The sequence below is a fragment of the Lepisosteus oculatus genome, chromosome 5 (assembly GCF_040954835.1).
Source record: "Lepisosteus oculatus isolate fLepOcu1 chromosome 5, fLepOcu1.hap2, whole genome shotgun sequence".
In the NCBI taxonomy this organism is placed as follows: Eukaryota; Metazoa; Chordata; class Actinopteri; order Semionotiformes; family Lepisosteidae; genus Lepisosteus; species Lepisosteus oculatus.
Genome location: NC_090700.1, coordinates 56,464,001 through 56,482,976, shown reverse-complemented (window position 1 = coordinate 56,482,976; position 18,976 = coordinate 56,464,001). Strand labels below are relative to the sequence as shown.

The window sequence follows — 18,976 nt, the reverse complement described above, 5'->3', positions numbered from 1 at the left end:
CGGTGAGATCCTGCATCGGCTCAGTACCTGCATCGCCGCTTACTGAAGAAGAGAAGTGAGGTATGCTCCAATTACTGCAGTATACTGTAGTTTTAGTGGTGGTTGTAGTAATGATAGAATTAATAGAAGCAGCAATAACAGTAGTATAGTAATACTGAAGCTTTATGGATAATGTTTTTAAATGTTTTTAAAAATACCAAGCGAGGGAAATTTAACTCTGCCCATATGCTGAGTTTAGATTTCCTTACGGTTTAACCAAGCAGCGCCTAATCCCAATGTGCTGCTCACGGGAGCCAGCAGGGGGCGCTACAAGCCTGTTTCCGCGCAGTGGCGCTGCTGCCAGCTGTATTAAAGCCGTGGAAGAGGGAAGAAGCCGGGATTTAAAGATGGCGGAGTCTATGGTAGCACGCCTGGCCGCGCAGGAGGAGCAGGTCCGCCTGCTGACCCAGGAGGTGTCCTGGCTGCGCGGTGGGGTCGGCGGAGACCCCGCGGCCGTGGCCGGCCTCTGCAGCAGCCCGGAGCTGGAGACCCTGCGGAGCGAGAACGAGAAGCTGCGGTACCGGATCCTGCATCTCCGGAGGAGCCTGCAGTCCGAGTCCGACCCGGAGACGGGCGCTCGGGAGGGCGAGGAGGGGAAAGAGACGAGAGCTGGGAAGAGCAGCAGCAGAGAGGTACCGGGGAATTTAACTCCGAATCTACTGTGCCTGAAAGATGTGTTACTGTCTGATTGCACAGCCCTGAGCAGCTCTTCCCTTTAAGGCAGTGCATCGTGCAGTCATGGGTCTGGTTACAGGCGTTCTGAAGACTCCTCTTTGCTGAGGCAGGCACGACATGATCATATTAGTGTATGGAGACACCGTGACACGGTCAGGCGGGAAATGGTATGATAGCTGTCGTGTCAGAAATTAAATAATTCTCACTAGTGGTGGAGCAAAAGTTTCAAGCCCATGTGAGGAAGCTGCATCTGGTCTTCAGTCCCTTGCTGGTGACGTTGCCTGGCTCGCTGTACGACAGTTCAGCTGCTGTATGCTCTCAGTGCCATATGTCACCTTCAATCAGAGCAAATGGCTTCCATCAGATCTACCCTGTTTCTGTATGATCCTTTGTGAGCTCTGTGCTTTTTATTTCACCACCATCTCCAAAGCCGAAGGCATTCTGTAAGTGAACGTGCATCTCAAAGCACCACGGCAAGCTTACCTGCATTGTGACCCCTGTACTGGGTTTAGAACGTACCCCAGTCCTCATACTGCAGATGAAGCAGCCTGTGCCCTTACCAGTGACGACGCACGGCTGGCCAGACACTGCTGGGTGTGGGGGTGTTTTGGGGACCTACTACTGGGGGTTCAGCGCTCCAGAGTCTAGGATCATGAGGGAGCTGGAGTGTGTGGGGCTCTGGGCTTGCAATGCCTGAGAGCCCCTCTTGACAGTGTGGGTGTCAGGCCCCCAGGAGTGGAGTCAGCACCCCTCCTGGCCTGGTAAGTCTCGGGTTCACGCAGGTGGGCGCCAGTCAGGAAGTGTCGATTGCTGATTCTAAGGTTTGATCACACCAAAACAGACTGCATTGAAGAGTGCTGAACTAAAATTCATCTAGCGTTATGTTAAATTAATTGTAATATTGCTCCACAGTGACTTTAAATGGGTATTTCTGAGTTTATCCTAGATGTATGATTAACACGTTACTAGTGCAATAGGTTTATCTCTAAATCTAGACTTTAAAAATTAACTGGGGTTAATTTTAAACAAAGATGAAATATAGAACATGATTTGAAATTTTCTGAAGCGTAGTAACAATCTAATTCTTCATTTAAACTGGTGTAGAAGTTCATTTGTGCAGTCAGATGTACGTTCTTAAAGAAGCAGCTGTCTGACTCTTGGTTTCTGCCTGTCAGCTGGGCAGCTCCGACTCCCGCAGTGCTCAGGGGACGAGGAAAGAGGAGCAGGAGAACTCCAGGGGCGAGCAGCCATCCGGAGAGGTAACTCTGCCCGCCGCACCTTGTCAGCCTGGCTCCTGACCGAGACGCAAATCTAGTGCTTCAGCTTAAGCCGCACGGGGCTCTCGAAGTCAACAGCACATTTCTCCAATAGTGAGAAACTGACACGGCCAACAGAAGAAATCACAGACTCCTCAGATCGGAAAACAAAAGAAGCGAGGAGTGCGAGAGCAACCAGCAATCAGTGACGCATTAGCAAAGTCTTCCCCTCTACCGGCTTTAAAACAGCCCAGTCTGACTGTTCCCTGGTCTTGTGTTCATGTGGGCCCTGCCTTCCGAACGTGGTCTTGGTAAACCCGGTGAAGGAGCTCTCCTGTCTCCCCGCTGTCCCAGCTGCCCCTCTGGCCGAGCTACGTCCAGGAGCGGCTGCAGCTGTACGAGCAGCTGAAGCGGGAGAGCGATGCCCTGCTGGCCCGCAGAGCTGCCGCCGAGAGCCGGCCTGTCCGGGTGCAGCTGCCGGACGGGCGGCGCGTGGAGGCCCGCAGCTGGGAGAGCAGCCCCTACCACGTGGCCTGTGGCATCAGGTGAGGGGCAGGGCTGCGGCCGCAGGCAGGGGCTCCTTGCCCACAGGATATCGCTCGGTCCATTGTCACTTGTACAAGTACTCTTTGTCTAATGAGAAGAGTCTTTTGTAAAAGCTGTGGTTCAGAGAGCTCATTGAGCAGCGTGTGGGGTGTCTCTGTCTTGGGGGATGATGGAGAGGGTGGTGGGGTGTGGGGCACCTCTGTCTCTGGGGTTGATGGAGTGTTGCTGGGTGTGCTTCTGTCTCATGGGGGGGTTGATGGTGTGGGGTGCCTCTGTCTCTGGGATTGATGGAGTGTAGTGGGGTGTGGGGTGCCTCTGTCTCTGGGATTGATGGAGTGTATTGGGGTGTGGGATGCCTCTGTCCAGGGCTGGGTGTTGATGGTGTGGGGTGCCTCTGTCCAGGGCTGGGTGTTGATGGTGTGGGGTGCCTCTGTCCTGGGGGTTTGATGGAGTGCAGTGGGGTGTGGTGCACCTCTGTCTCGGGGGCTGACGGTGTTTCCCTCGCAGTCAGGGCCTGGCTGACAGTGCAGTGATCGCACGGGTGAACGGAGAGCTGTGGGACCTGGACAGACCCTTGGAGACGGACTGTTCCCTGGAGCTGCTGCGCTTTGACCACGAGGATGCCCAGGCTGTGAGTCCCCCGCTCTCTCTCTGTACGTCCTCGAATTCCCAGTGGTCATTTAGCAACTGGATCACTGTGAAGAAGCCAGATATTCTGACAGTTAAAATATTCACTGCAGGTTTTGTTGCCAGTTCTGACGGTGTTTCTTGGAGTGATATGAAAATGTGCTAAAGATCATCAGTCCTGATCATGTGTTTTTCGTGAACTTTTGTGTTGATCGTAATGAACGTGTTGTGTGGAGCTTCTCTTCTCTGGATGTTGTCAATTGATCATTTCACTTCGGGGTTTAGGTTTTCTGGAGTATGTTTTATCGATTCTGTAAGTAAACATCTTTCAAAATGTACAGGTTAGAGTAAGTTTTTGACACTTATTATCCACAAAGTTCAATATAGAAATGATAAGCTATTCCCTCAGTGAGGCTCTGTGAGCTTTGAAGGTCTGTTCTGGAAAACTAAGCAATAGGTTGTGCATGTTGTGACTTTAAAGTATGTAAAAACCAGAGAAAAATAAGTAACATAAAGCTGAACTCCTAAAGTGCAGCTTTATTCAAACTGCTTGTGTTTCAGGTGTACTGGCACTCCAGCGCTCACATCATGGGAGAGGCGATGGAGCGTTTCTACGGGGGCTGTCTGTGCTACGGACCCCCCATCGAGAACGGCTTCTATTACGACATGTTCCTGGACGGACGGTGAGGCTCTGCAGTTCCTGTCCGGTCAGATACCGGGAGGTCAGCTCTGGAGCTGGTCAGTGCTTGTAATGCAAGTCATCATGTGAAAATCCAGCTGCTGCTGGTTGGGGCTTTGTGGGCCGGCAGGTGGAGCTCCTGAATGCTGACGGAGGTGCTATGCTTTAGGATTTATTCTGGCGAGACATTAATGCTTGATCCTGTCCTTAATGCTGTGAACATGTGCCATGAGAAGCCCATTTCACAAGAGCAGGGGTCATGTTCTCAAGTCAGGTTGCATTTTCCTTTGATCAGAAGTGCCCCACCTTTACTGGGTAACGTGGTATTTCCCTTGTCTTTACCTCAGTCAACAAAATCAAGAATTACATAATTACAGAATTGGATTACAGAATCAAGAGGCTCCTGGTAACCTTGTCATTTGAAAACGGAACAAGTTCAACAGCTCCTGAGTTCATGGGGAAAGGACCTGAGCTACAGTATGTCTCTGAATGCAGTTAGAGCTTTGCCACCTCCAGACTTTCTCACAGCTTTGTAACAAAGTACACTTCAATACCTCGTGCACAGGGGTGCTTCTGTGTCAGGCAGTAATGCTGTTGCATACTCCCTGTCCTCGCAGTGGATTGCTACACTTGAGCTATTATACTACACTTGGTGTTTGGAAAGTACTCGGCAGGAATTGAGCTCTGGAGTGGAATGTATGGTTTTTGATCTGGTGGGTTTCAGAGCTGCGTGTTTCCAGCTGCTCTGGTGGTCCCTGACTGTGCCCCCGTGTTTGTCTAGAGGTGTGTCGAGCCATGACTTCACCGAGCTGGAGGGCATCTGCAAGTCGGTGATGAAGGAGAAGCAGCCTTTTGAGCGGCTGGAGATCAGCAAGGAGACGCTGCTGCAGATGTTTAAGGCAAGAGCAGATGTTGTAAACTCTAAATTACTGATGTTCTGGTACTGACACACCTGACGTGAGCCCTGAGGCCACAGGTGCTGCAGAGCTTCTTCCTTTGCCTGGGAAGGGCTGATACCCTCCTGGCTGTTTTGCCGGATATTACTGCTGGCACACATGGCTAAGGAGTCACCTGTACGCGTTTGTTTACAAACTAGTTAAAACCATCTTAATTGTATTTTAAAGTTCATATGCTGATTTAGCACGTCTTTAATACTAGAAATGAATTATTCCACTTTTTGAAAGAACGTTTTTAGCAAAAGTTACCAAACATATGTTTTATAATGCTGGAATGACTTTTTTTATTGCAGTACAACAAGTTCAAGTGCCGAATTTTGAACGAGAAAGTCAACACACCTACTACTACTGTATACCGGTAAGAGATGCCATTTCACCTGCGCGGTCCTGTCTGCTGATCTGTGTGCACTGTGTGAGGGAGGACTACTGCTTGGGTGGACACAAAGTGACAGCTACAGATTGGTTGGGGACAGACTGCACCAATCTGAGAGTCATATCTGAGTTTAATTTAATCTTTTTTGCCATGTGGAGTTACTAGTACTTAATTAATCTTTGAATCTCACCTTACTGCTTGTTTGTTAGCCCCAGTGTATCCACTTCAAGAGAAAAGGACTTGATCTGAACGCAGGGACCCAGTTTTGCTTAAGTGGGAATCATTCTGATAGGTCAGGCCTCAGTTTTATTCAGATGAAGTGGGAAGTCCTGACCAGTGATGCTTTTCAGTCTTGCTCATTTGTCTAGCAGAAAGTTTGTATGATTCTATGTCTTTTTAAAGATGAAGAACCTAAATTGGTCCAGATGAGACAAGGCAAGCCTTATCTGTATAAATCTGGTGTCTGCTAATGTTGGCTACCACTGGCTTTGGACACTCATCACAGAATTTTGCCGCAAGTTGTCCACCGTCGAGTGATGGCTTGTGTTTTGAAGGTTATAGTGTAATATGAGGAGGAGGTATATATGAGATTTGAAAAGTAAAATTGACTACTTGCATAGTTTGTTCGATAAGGATTGTGATAATCCGAAAATACTTGGAAGGGAAATGTCTGATGCACTGATCTGAAGGGTGAGTCAGCAGTTTGGCAGTGTGCTAACCTTGCTGTTGTCTGCTGCTGCTTCCTGGAGGTGTGGGCCTCTGATCGATCTCTGTCGAGGACCACACGTGAGACACACTGGCAAGATCAAGGCCCTGAAGATCTATAAGGTACCGTTTACTCTACAGTACCTCAGAGAGAGGGAAGAAATGGGATAAAATGCTGCCTTCCCTTCTCAACCATCTCTCGCCAACACTCGCAGCTTAGCTAAGTTCTCTGCGGAGTGCTTAGTTGTGCCATCTTTTTCACTGCTTCTTTCAGTTTTTATTGATTTCACAAAGAGTAAGATGTTTTTAGACAAGAACGGTAAGTCAGCTTAAAATTTTATAATGATACTATTATGCTGTGCATTCTCTAAACCTTTTGCCCTCTGAAAAGAGTTTTCAGGATCCTAGCAGTTTTAGATGACTAACATTTCTGACATGCGGCTTACTTCAGTACATGTAACACAGGCGGCGGGTTACGCTGTGGTTATGGCTGAGCTGGGCTCAGCTGAGGAGACAATGGTAGGAAGCTGCCATCTGTAGGATCATAACTGAACTCCTCTAAGTCTGAATCCCTCCTTTTAAAGGTGCCTTTAAGGTAAATGAGGTTGAAAATAACTTTGCAATTGAACCCTCAAGCAGAACCAGATGCACTACTGATGTTGGCAGGTTGAATTCTGTCAGGCCAGGTGAAAGAGCAGTCTGATCGAGGGACCTAGGTACTGAAACCACTGCACACATCATCCTGTCTGATTACCTTGCCTTACTTACCATTAAATGGGCCTTTAGGAGCACAAGGAACAAAGTTACCCTGAGCCTTGCATGCAGCCAGAGCTGGAGAGAAGGTCCTGCATATTGCCCTTGTGCTCTTTAACTAAGATACCTCCCCAGATCCTGACTAACTTTTACAGATGCAATACAGAAAGCACACTGACAGGTTGCATCACAGTGTGCTGTGGCAACTGCAGTATTGCTGACCGCAAAGCCCTACAGAGGGTGGTGAAAACTGCCCAGTCCATCACTGGGGTTGCTCTCCCATCCATCCAGGACATTTATGACCGATGGTGCTTGAGGAAAACTCCAAGTATCATCCCCACACACGCCAGCTACACCCTGTTTAACCCTCTACCATCTGGAAACGGTACTGGAGCGTTCGGGCCCAGACTACCAGACTCAGAGACAGTTTTTACCCCCGCACTTTCAAACTATCAAACTCCCAGCCTCTCTCGCCTACGATCTGAACCCTTATGGTGCCTTCTCTCCTTATCAAAACTCAAACGCACATTGAAACCTACCTCTAACTCACATGTCAAGATGTTCACTCCCCATCATTTTCTTATCCTTTATTTCATTCTGTGACGTACAGCTGGTATTTTGCACATTACCTGTTGGCTCTGTCTTTCTTTTCTTACACAATTGTATTGTTGTTTTTTTCTATTACTTACTGTCTGAGCTAAATAGAATTTCGTTCTACCATATACCAGTGTATGAGTATAATTTCAAGTTTATTGTCCTTTAGAACTCATCCACGTACTGGGAGGGGCGAGCCGACATGGAGACGCTCCAGCGCCTCTATGGCATCTCCTTCCCCGACTCCAAGATGATGAAGGAGTGGGAGCGCTTCCAGGAGGAGGCCAAGAGCCGGGATCACCGCAAAATTGGCAAGGTAAAGGAATAAAGGAAGAGAACCCCGTTCATTTCCCCCCAAGTACAGGCAGCGCTTCCTTTCCCAGAGGCTGTGGGAGTCTGGTACAAGCTGCACCGCCATGTTGCTGGAGCGGACACTGTCTGGATGGAACCTCATGTCAATTGGCTACTAACTGCCAAACGGACTAGAAGGACTGAAAGACTTCCTCTCGTTTGTAACTGTGCTCATGGCGAGGAAACGCAGTGATCGAGACGCAGCTGTGCTCCTGGAGTAGAGGGTGTCACAACGGAAGGATTCACCTAGTTAGCAGAAGAAGTTCAGTCTCGTAGGATGAGAGAGCATAAGAATATATAAATTAGAGGAAGACATGGTCACTTGTAGGTAACCAATTCTGAAATGTAATCCAGTTTTTACGCTTTTATAAATAGTGTTTAAATGTTGTATACCCTAAGCCTAAAAAGTGAAGAAGTGTTTACATAAATAATGTTAAACATTACACACAGAAAAACTAAAGCGCCAGACTACAACATAAGGTCCAGCCCTGAAGGCAGATGAGTTAAAACTGTAGGAGACTTTCATTTCCTTCGGGAGGCTGGGATACACAATAGAGTTAAGTTGTTTATTTAGATGAGGATTTTTTTTTCAAGGGAAGTGATATAAGAAATTGAATTACAACACATTTCTTCATAATACTGTGTTTGAACCCTAAGTATTTTGCATTGTACTCCATGGCAACAATGTCTAGTCGAATTACTCCAATTGTAAATGAAACCTGTGAAGTTCCTGATGATAGTCTTATTTTGCCACTAGGACTTGTACCCATTAGCTCCCATGGAATAATGGTTTTGGTGTTCAGCGCTCGTGATCTGCATCTCTCGTCTCTTCCCCTGTTCCTCCTGTCTGCAGGACCAGGAGCTCTTCTTCTTCCATGATTTGAGTCCAGGCAGCTGCTTTTTCCTACCCAAGGGTGCCTTCATCTACAACACACTGACAGACTTCATCAGGGTGAGAGCTCGAACTGTGTTGCACCTTAACTCCTGGTCATGAAGTCTGCTGGCGGAAAAGAGTGACCATTTGCCGCATGGGGTGTGTGGGCCGGGCCCGGCTGCTCCGCGTGGTCAACGTGAGTCGACTCTCTCTCTCCCGACAGGAAGAGTACGGCAGGCGGGAGTTCCAGGAAGTGGCCTCTCCCAACATCTACAACAGCAAGCTGTGGGAGACGTCAGGCCACTGGCAGCACTACAGCGACAACATGTTCTCCTTCCCTGTGGAGCAGGACATCTTCGCGCTGAAGCCCATGAACTGCCCGGGGCACTGGTGGGTAATGGAGGGGTGTGGATAAGCTCACTGTACCTGGGAGCTCAGCTGGTCTGGGCCAGTGTCCCTCCTAATGGGAAAGTACAGTCATGCATGTGAACGCCCTCACCTGTCAGTTTCCCAGCACCGATCCTCGGACCCTCCTGCGTGTTACGGTTTTCATTCAAGCTTTCTACAGTTCAAGTCTTCATTTAATCAATGAAACGTTCAGTTGAGAATTTTTAATTCAAGTAAAATGTTTTAAGTTGAAAATGGCAGAATTATTCATCTACTCTAGCTGCTGCGCCTGTGGCTGGAAGGTTGCCGGTTCAAATGCCACAGCCGGCAGAGGAATCCTACTCCGTTGGCCCCTGAGCAAGGCCCTTCACCCCAGCTGCTCCAGGGGCGCTGTACAATGGCAGACCCTGCGCTCTGACCACAAGCTTTTCTCCATCTGTGTGTCTGTCTCTCATGGAGAGCAAGCTGGGGTATGCGGAAAGATGGATTCCTAATGCAAGAAATTGTATAGGGCTAATAAAGTGATCTTATCTTAAGTCTCCAATTATGTTTTCAGTTTAGTCAAGCAGTTGTAATAAAATTGTATTTGGTTGGAATTAAAACCACAAGACGAGGGTACAGGATTGGGGAGCCTTGATCTAATCCATTTATATAGCTGCTTAGATCAGGAAAATTAATGGTTTTCTTGTCCTGGAAATACTGTAATTAGTCACTTATTTTGAACAGGCTCAATAGATCAAATGTCTTCTGGCTAAGAGAGGTAGAGTAGAACACATCTCATCTTTGCCCAAAATGGGAAAACAAGTCTGTAGCCTCACTGACACCTTTCAGACTCTGACCTCAAGCTGTGCACAGAATTGCCAGTTATGGGAAAATTCTTTTCAGAGCTCACAGGTTTGATAATAAACATCCACGTGCCTTTCGGCAGAATGAGAGAGATTGAATGTTTGAACGAAGGAAAGTTATGTGAATATGAATGATCGTGCGGAAATGTTGCAGTGCAGTCTAATTTCACAGATGGTGCAAGTGTTTAACACTGGGCATAATAAAAACGTGGCAGAAAAGAGTGAAGTCCGAGCCGGCAGGCCCCCTATCCTGCAGATGGGGTCGGTGGTGTGGTTTTGTCGGCCCCGCCGGCCGGTGTCTGGGGTTTGCGTGGCGCCGCCAGGTGGCGCGTGCTCGCCCGCCTGACCCTGCTCTTCTCTGCGCAGCCTGATGTTCAGCCACAGGCCGCGGTCCTGGAGGGAGCTGCCCCTGCGGCTGGCGGACTTTGGGGTCCTGCACAGGAACGAGCTGTCGGGGGCGCTGACCGGGCTCACCAGAGTGCGCCGCTTCCAGCAGGACGATGCCCACATCTTCTGCGCCATGGAGCAGGTACTGAGGGCGGGCCTGGGTCTGGGCTGCTAGCAGCCTGGCTTGGGCACGGCCAGCCTGATCCTGGGTCGTGACACTGGCTGATGGCGACCCGGATGTCCCAAGTGGCGGCACGCCATTGGCTGAGCACTGCCAGGGGCCTCTCAGCTGCTCGGGCAGCCAGGCTGCTGCAGGCGTGCACTAGTACCAGTGAGACATGCGACTGCACTTCGCTCGGTTCTGCCCGAACCTGTAGGCACTGTCTTCTGAACAGGCGCGGGAGTTAGCTGACAGTTAAAACGCACGTTTGGGTGGACGAAACACTTCGGTGGTAAAGTGAGATTGGCAGGAGAGGTCCAGCAATCCCCCCCGTTTAATTCGAGGAGAGAGCTGAACGAGCCGCTTTCTGCCTCTGCAGATCGAGAACGAAATGAAGGGCTGTCTGGAGTTCCTCCGCTGTGTCTACGCCGTCTTTGGGTTTTCCTTCCAACTGCACCTCTCCACCCGGCCAGAGAAGTTCCTGGGAGACATCCAGATCTGGGACCAGGCTGAGAAAGTATGAGAGCTAATAAGAGATGTTGAATTGTTCTAAACAAGGATTTGTTTGACAAACACACTCAATAGTCGGAGGTCTTGGATGTGTTTTTACATGCCATCCAAACATTTATATTTGTTATTTAAGATTAATGTTTCTTGATCTAGAGCTAGATCCTTTTACTAATCATCCTTACACTTACCTAGCGCTTTACAGGTACTGGGGAATCCCATGATGCTTTACTTTTCTGGCTATCCTCTAGCCTGCCTGGTGTGAGAGGGGAGTGGTCAGGTCATTTGCTGTCTTAATTAAAATAATTGTTAATTGACTATATAAATTCCTAACTAGTTTAAATTGTCAATTTGGACTCCACTGAAATAATTAACTGTAATTTACAAATGGAATGAATCGAGAAACCTATTTTCTCACAGTGTAAAGTGTAGAATTTGAGCTCTTGTCTGTGTTTCTCTCTCCACTGTGACAGCAACTGGAGAACAGCCTGAATGAGTTTGGGGAGCCGTGGAAGCTGAACCCTGGAGACGGGGCTTTCTATGGGCCCAAGGTGACCTTTTCACACCAGTTGGTTTTATCTACCTGCATTGTTTCAGTGGCCCGCCCGTGAGAGCTGATGGGATTTAATGTGAAAAACAAATCCATCTGTCAACTCTGACTTTCACACCGATACAACCATACCGATACGGCACCTTTCTTTACGGATTCCATGTGAACCAGTTAACGCTTCCTGAGGAGCGGGAGACAGACTGTAACTGGATGAGGTGTAGAGGATATGGGTCAGATTTCCTCATCAGGTCTAGATTTTCCCCTGATCCTGGACCTTGGTTTAACATCCCAGAAAACCAGCGTGTGACTTTGTAAATCCTGTGACGTGCCCGGCTCTCCAAGGCACTGAACGTGCACTGGAAAGCAAGAATAAAACAAAGCAAATGGCTCGGAAGGTGTTCCAAACGAGACGTGTTGGTACCAAGTCCTAATGTGAATTAATTGGGTTTCAGCTGTGTTTCAGAAACAGTCACCCTCTCCGAGTCCCAAAGCCAAGGAGTCTCAGCCTGACTGAGCTGTCTGTCGGACAGGCCCTGCTCCTCTTAGCACTGCCCTCCCTGTCGCTGTCGAGAACCGGGCAACCCATCCAGGAGATCAGACTTCAGCTGATCTTGCTATTTAAGAATTGTATTATTTAAGATTTCCATCTTAAATAATACAATTTAAATGTTAATTTTTTACCATACCATGCATGGTTGCAACTATGAGTTCTGAAGTACTGGATTAAATGAGGCTTAAGAATCACACATAATTTTTACAAGTGTATATATAATAATCTCCATGGAAAAAGCTGACGTTAATGATCATCTGCTTCCAGATGTCAGTCATGTTTATGTGATTTTTGTATTGATGCTTTAGCACAAGCTGCTAGGGGGAGGAATGTTTGTTTTTACTTTCATTAACTTGCCAGTATTTGGGGTTGGGGCAACATCTGTATTTTGCCTTGTGTCTCCTAGATTGACATCAAGATCAAGGATGCCATCGGGAGGTATCACCAGTGTGCCACCATCCAACTGGACTTCCAGCTGCCGATCCGCTTCAACCTGACCTTCGTGGAGTGAGTTTCCCTAGCCAGGGCGGCAGGCTCCAGCGCTCTGATGGATCCGGTCCCAGTGGGCATCAAGTGGGCCACAATCCTCACCCCACCACATAGTACACTGTACACAGTTGATTCCAGTCTTGCAAAAGTACTGATTACCATCCGAGCGTGGGGGGGGGAAACATCCAACTATATCCACCTCGTTATTTTTGAATGGTTGATTTATTAATTTTTTTGCTACGATGAAACATTTATTTTAGTACCTGTCTGTTGCTGTACAAATGATTTTCACTGCAACAGAGACTCTTCCCTTATGTCCTTGCTTATTTAGTGAGTTGTGAGAGAAAGAAACGGCAAAAGTACAGGGAACCATTTATTTGTTAAATATTAATTGTACAAAAAAGACAAAACTTTTACTTCTACTATTGCTTTTGATCATTGCAAAGTTGGGCTTTCAATTCATATCTATAAAGAGCATTAAATTCTCATGACACATTTTCTTCAATAACAGTTACAAAAGTTATATTACTATGTTCATAAATCCACTTCTGAGAATATAAAAACCACAGGTACAGTCTGAATAAGAGTGCTGAATGGTGCGAGTGCCTGACGGGTGTCTCTTTCCTTTAGTAAGGAGGGCAACGACAAAGTAAGACCAGTTATCATCCACCGGGCGATCCTGGGCTCTGTGGAGAGGATGATTGCCATTCTCACGGAGAACTACGCTGGCAAGTGGTGAGTACGGCCCACCTTCTGGCCAGTCGGAGCTGGATTTCCGCAGCTACAGACACGGAGAGCTTGGATTAACGTGCCTTAAGTGTTGCCATCTGTGTGCCCAAGATGCAGGAATGCAGTCAGGGGTGTGTGTGTGTGTACGCGGTACGCTGTGAACATGCGGTGTGTGTCTCTGGTCTCTGCGCAGGCCGCTCTGGCTGTCCCCCAGGCAGGTGATGGTGGTGCCGGTGAACCCCGCCTGCGAACCGTACGCCCAGCAGGTACTCTCTCTCTCTTCAATTCAATTCAAGGTGCTTTATTAGCATGACCGACGGGTACAATCAGTGTTGCCAAAGCAAATGAAAGTCATGATATTTACATTATACAAAACAAAAAATAAAAGTAAAGTAAAATCTACAGACATTTACAACAAAGACATATTATAAAATATTGACATATACTGTATGTGGCTGGAGCATTATTGGGAGTCAGACTCACTGTTCCTCAGGCTGTGACAGGAGATCACATACTGGGCTGCCAGTTCAACTGAGTTCCCTCCTCCCTCTCCCAGTAGGATTGGGACCCGTTGTGATTCTGGCAGGTGTGGGAACTCTGGGACTAGATTTCTGAATTTAGGGAAGAATGTTTCTCTAATCCCAGAGTATCTCTCTCTCTCCCCCTCCTCCTCCTCCTTCAGTCCTCCGCTGCTGCTGCATCGCCCCAGTGTGTCCCTGGTGCTCCCTGAGCTGCCGCTGACTGCAGCTGAAATAATAAGACTGCTGGACTAAATTTACATGGAACTCCTTTTGAGCTTTTGGGAATTTCACTGGGATCTGTAAATTGTCACCGCGATTTGTCTCACTTCCTTAAAAACTGTGGGTTTCTGAACAATTTAGGGCTGTACCTGCTGGTTTGGATGCACTTTTCATTGTTTACACCCCGTCAGGCTTCTGTAGCTCAGTCCGATGTTGTGGTCGGCTGGGGCGAGGTGCAGGTGTGGAACTGTGTTATCAAGTAGTCATTCTCCCCTCAGGTGTGCCAGCAGTTTGTGGAGGCAGGATTCATGGCAGATGTCGACCTGGACTCCAGCTGTCTGCTGAACAAGAAAATCCGCAACGCGCAGCTAGCCCAGTACAACTTCATACTGGGTAAGAGCCCCAGTGGAGTCTGTGTACGCAGGTAGTGTATTCGGGAGCGTCCTGCTGGTGTGCTGATCTCTGTCTCCTGCCTGGCAGTGGTGGGCGAGAAGGAGAAGGCGACGGGTGCAGTCAACGTGCGAACCCGCGACAACAAGGTGCACGGAGAGCTGGCCCTCGCGGAGGCCCTGGCCAGGCTGCGCCGGCTGCGGGACTCGCGCTCCAGGAGGGCCGAGGAGGAGTTCTGAGGCTGCAGCCCGTTTCCCAGCACAGAGTCCCGCCTCTGCCCCTGTGTGACTGCTGACTAAAAATAAACCTTCAGGCATGACTTCCCCTTCCACTGTTTGGAGAAACTCGGTATCTTGTGACATTCCACAAGGCATAGAATGTTTTTACAGTAAGACAGGACACCTCCTGAAGAAGGGATTTCTGTAAAAGAGAAGGAAATGGGGGGGGGAAGGTTGGAGAAGACCAACGACCTCCAAAAAGTCTCCATACATTTCTGAAACAAAAGATTAGGATTAAGCAATGCAGACAGATTATTTTCTGGTTTTGAAAGGTACTGGTATGGAGTTTGAAAATGTAATTAACACAGAAGAATGTGAGAGTGATACATTTTAGAAATGTATAACTGATGATGGTGAGGTCTCGGCATTCTGCAAAAAAAAAAGACGACCAAAGCCCAATACAATAAACTTCAACAAGTGGTACTGTGATTTCTCATTTCATTTGATATCCACTCGCAAAAAGAGCTAAGATACAGGTACTGTTTTCAAACATTCAGAAGTTGGTCTTTATTATCTTTCACCTATTATTTACAATATTTTAAGTAATCTGTCTTGTCCTGCAATATATCCTAAACAAAATCACAAAGAACATGTTCAATCAATATAACTATTCTATTGGTGGAGCGGTGGCACTGTAGCTAGGGATCTGCGCCTGTGGCTGAAAGGTTGCTGGTTCAAATCCCACAGCTGGCAGAGGAATCCTACTCTGTTGGGCCCCTGAGCAAGGCCCTTAACCCCAACTGCTCCAGGGGCGCTGTACAATGGCTGACCCTGCGCTCTGACCCCAGGCTTCTCTCCCTGTTTATGTGTTTCATGGAAAGTAAGATGGGGTCTGTGAAAAGACAATTTCCTAATGCAAGAAATTGTATATCGCCAATAATGTGATCTTATTAAACGTGTTTTAAAATTCTGTGGTGGGGGGTGGGGGATATAAAACCGCGTTCAAATACTCGTGCACTAACAACAAAATGTAAATACACGCACCGCGTAAAACTGTGATTGTGTCGCATGATAAAAGATCGAAAGACCGGCCACTAAGACTCGAAACCCACGGCAGCTATAGTGTTAACTATAACAGGAACAACACGATCCCACTCTCATCCTACTCCGTTGTGGACTGCACGGCGCTGTCTCTCCGCCCCTCTCTCTGGGAAGGAGCCGCTCAGGTAGAGGGGCACCGTTTCGTAGCCGCTGTCCGCTGCTCCGTCTCCGCTTAGCGTCGGACCTCTGTCTTTCCTGGCTCTCATCCGCCCCAGAGCGGACTCCCGCAGTCCCAGGCCCCGCAGGTCCGTGGTGTGCCGTGGTCTACGTGCTTCAGGAGCACACCTGAGCACAGAGCACAGGGCGAGGCTGGCACAAGGGTGGGCGAACGAGGAAGTTTGGAGAGCAAGAGAACACATCCCGTTCAGAAAAGGTAGGCGATGAAACATCGAAACATTAAATGTTGAAATCGAACTGTGTAATTCTCTGTTGTTCTAGCATAAAACACAAATCTTAGAATACCAAAATGGAGAGAAAGACGCAAATTAGAACGCTATACACGCATCGAGTTATATAATACCTCTAGGAATTCAGGAAAAAGGTGAAGGCTGGGGAAAATAGCCATTCACAGTTACCAGCACCGTTTAAGTCTCGCAGTGTTTCTTACTGTCAGACCTGTATCGGTCAAGAAAAACGGCAAAGCTAAAACAAACAAAAAATCCTAATTTATGAGATTGTAATGGATACGTCTATTAACATTCTTACTATTAAAACAAATACACAGCGTAACGTATAGGGAGTATTAGGACGATAAGAATGTTCTCTGCATAGAGAAGAAATCTAGCTTTATGGGTGAAAATTAAACTAAAAGTTCAAAGTTTCTTGGGAGTGTGTCCATAATAACACCTTCACTGAAAACTGTGTTGGTCTTAAAGTCTGTTTTGGCCTGTGTTTTCAGCATTGGTGATGTTCGTTTGCACCACGAGACAGCACAAGCACAGAGAAATTGGTCCTTACACCTCTCATCAAACAGCTGGAATAATAGCAGAAATGGTTTCAAAGCCATTATAAGATATTTAAAAGTCTGAGCCATTATAAAGGCAGTAAAAATGAAACGATTTGTTCAAAAGTCATAACAACACCTTTTTACTCAATCCCGTTTGTCAGGTATGCAGTCAGAGTTACGTTCTTTAGAATTGCTTAAGACAGGGCTTGGCAGACAATATAAGTGTGCTTTTTCAGTACCCCTCTTCCTGTGAATGTGTCCTGCAGGCAGTATGAAGGGGGGTTCTCTGCGGAGCAGACATTCAGCCCTCACCATCATGGCGGCCCTGGTCTGCTCTCTGCCGTGTCTCCATGGTGGCAGAATTCTGGTGTTCCCTCTGGACGGCAGCCACTGGGTCAACATGAACATCCTCATCAAGGAGCTGCACGCCCGGGGGCACAGCATCACTGTGCTGCGTGCAGAAAGCACTTGGTACATCACGGAGACGTCTCCTCACTACAGCTCTATCACGGTCCCTCACACAAGAGGCATCGATGAGAGCTCCTTCAGCTCGTTCTTAAAAAGGTTATTAGAGATGCAGAGAGTAGACCGCTCTTTCTGGACTTTGTTAACATTGCATAAAGAAGTAGCTCACAAATTTTCTGATCTTCATGGAAGGGTGTGCAGAATGGTCAGCCTCATGTTTGAGAACCAGCAGTTAATGCAGAGTCTCCGGGACACTCAGTACGACCTGGTTCTTGCTGACCCGGCTGTAGGCGGTGGAGCACTGTTGGCTCACTATCTACAGCTGCCTCTGGTTTTAAATGTCCGCTGGACTCTGAGTGGGGAAGGTCATTTTGATATTGCTCCATCACCCCTGTCCTACACTCCACTCCCGGGCTTACAGTTCACCGACCAAATGAATCTCCTTCAAAGGGTCCAGAACATGTTTTTTTATGGTTTTGGCCGCTTCCAGGGAAGACTAATGGTGTATCCACATTACAAGGCTCTGTGTGATCGCTACTTTGGCCCTGATGTTGACATCTACACTCTCACCCGGTCAGCAGATCTCTGGCTTCTGAGGGTTGACTTTGTGTTCGAATTCCCACGACCCACCATGCCCAACATTGTCTACATCGGTGGCTTCCAGTGCCAGCCTGCAAGGGCCCTTCCTCAAGACATGGAGGACTTCATGCAGAGCTCTGGAGAGCATGGTGTCATTATCATGTCCTTAGGGAGCATTATTAATAACCTTCCAAGCGACTTAATGGCTGAAATCGCCTTGGCTTTTGCCCGGCTCCCTCAGAAAGTCATCTGGAGGCATAAAGGGGAAAAGCCTGCATACCTGGGCAACAACACCATGCTGGTCACTTGGATGCCTCAAAATGATCTCCTGGGACATCCCAAGACTAGAGTCTTTGTAGCGCACGGAGGAACCAATGGGGTATATGAGGCAATTTATCATAGCATTCCAATAGTGGGACTGCCATTGGTTTTTGATCAACATGACAACCTTTTCCGATTACAAGTGAAAGGAGTGGCCAAGATCCTGGATATCAGCACCTTAGACAGCGAGACTTTCCTCCAGGCCTTGCAGGAGGTCCTCTATGAGCCATCCTATCGGATAAACATGCAAAGACTCTCCCGCCTGCACAGGGACCAGCCTATGAAACCTCTGGACAGCGCCCTCTTCTGGATTGAGTTTGTCATGAGACACAAAGGTGCTGCGCACCTGCGCACAGAGTCCTATAGGATGCCGTGGTACATCTACCACTCTGTGGATGTTCTAGTGGTCTTGCTGGCAGCAGGCTTCATCTCCTTCCTGACTGCCTTTGCTGCTGTCAAGTTTCTCTGCCGCAGGCTTTGTTTCAGAAGAAAAACCAAATGTGAATAAAATTTCTCATTCATCAAAACAAGTATACCAGCAGGACTGATGACATAAATGTGACATCTCTGCATGTGACTGAAATTCCCACAAAACCTACCTTGAAGTTGCAATTTATTTTCATGACTGTCTGATGTTCCAGATTGGTCATCTCAAGTCTTTAAGATTGGGTTATACCAGTACAACAGCATGGTTTCCAAGAAAGCTACATAGAACTAGTCTGCCAGAATAAAGTCTTGTAAACTATTTCCCAGAGGAACAGGAAAACTGATGGATAGCATAATATTTTGACACTAAAAGTCATATTGCAGCCAGTCCTTGTTTCTGTATTAAATGAGAATTTAGCTAAGAAAGTGATATTGTAGTGTATTTTTATACAGCATATATTCACTTTTTATTAAAAAATTGAACAAAATCATATATGGTTAAATAAAAAAAAAATCCAAACTACCACCTTTTGCTGTCAGAATTGACATTTCTTGCGCTGTCTTGCTGTTATCTTGCTGTTAAAAAAAGAAATATCTCGCGCTGTCAGTTATCATCAACGATGCCTGTCTTGGCGTGTTAAATCAGACATGGGGTTTCATAGCTCAGCCAAGACACTGTAGGTGACAGTGAGGCTTCCTAGCAGGGAGGGCAATCTTGTCACAGCCTGCATTTTTCCCATCTTGGGAATAACCTCTGA

At 47.5% G+C, this 18,976-nt stretch overlaps 1 protein-coding gene and 1 pseudogene across 1 annotated transcript; both read left to right on the top strand.

Moving 5' to 3' along the window:
* Window positions 1–311: 311 nt before the first annotated feature.
* Window positions 312–14,863, top strand: tars3 (threonyl-tRNA synthetase 3). The gene is made up of 19 exons (XM_069190693.1): window positions 312–671; window positions 1,890–1,973; window positions 2,325–2,515; window positions 3,024–3,147; window positions 3,705–3,826; window positions 4,604–4,721; window positions 5,072–5,136; window positions 5,901–5,979; window positions 7,373–7,519; window positions 8,408–8,506; window positions 8,652–8,818; window positions 10,027–10,189; window positions 10,587–10,724; window positions 11,188–11,265; window positions 12,221–12,321; window positions 12,934–13,038; window positions 13,226–13,298; window positions 14,051–14,165; window positions 14,253–14,863. Exons 1-19 carry the CDS (start codon window positions 387–389, stop codon window positions 14,399–14,401), a joined length of 2,403 nt encoding a protein of 800 aa, XP_069046794.1. The 5' UTR covers window positions 312–386; the 3' UTR covers window positions 14,402–14,863.
* Window positions 14,864–15,454: 591 nt separating this feature from the next.
* LOC102695649 (UDP-glucuronosyltransferase 2B31 pseudogene) lies at window positions 15,455–18,706 on the top strand (annotated as a pseudogene).
* Window positions 18,707–18,976: the final 270 nt, after the last annotated feature.

Excerpts from the sequence above, each read along its gene's own strand:
- tars3 (XM_069190693.1), top strand. The coding sequence starts at position 387 with ATGGCGGAGTCTATGGTAGCACGCCTGGCCGCGCAGGAGGAGCAGGTC. Across the intron at positions 7,520-8,407 it reads ATCACCGCAAAATTGGCAAG|GACCAGGAGCTCTTCTTCTT; the intron begins GTAAAGGAATAA and ends TCCTGTCTGCAG. Across the intron at positions 8,819-10,026 it reads ATGAACTGCCCGGGGCACTG|CCTGATGTTCAGCCACAGGC; the intron begins GTGGGTAATGGA and ends TTCTCTGCGCAG.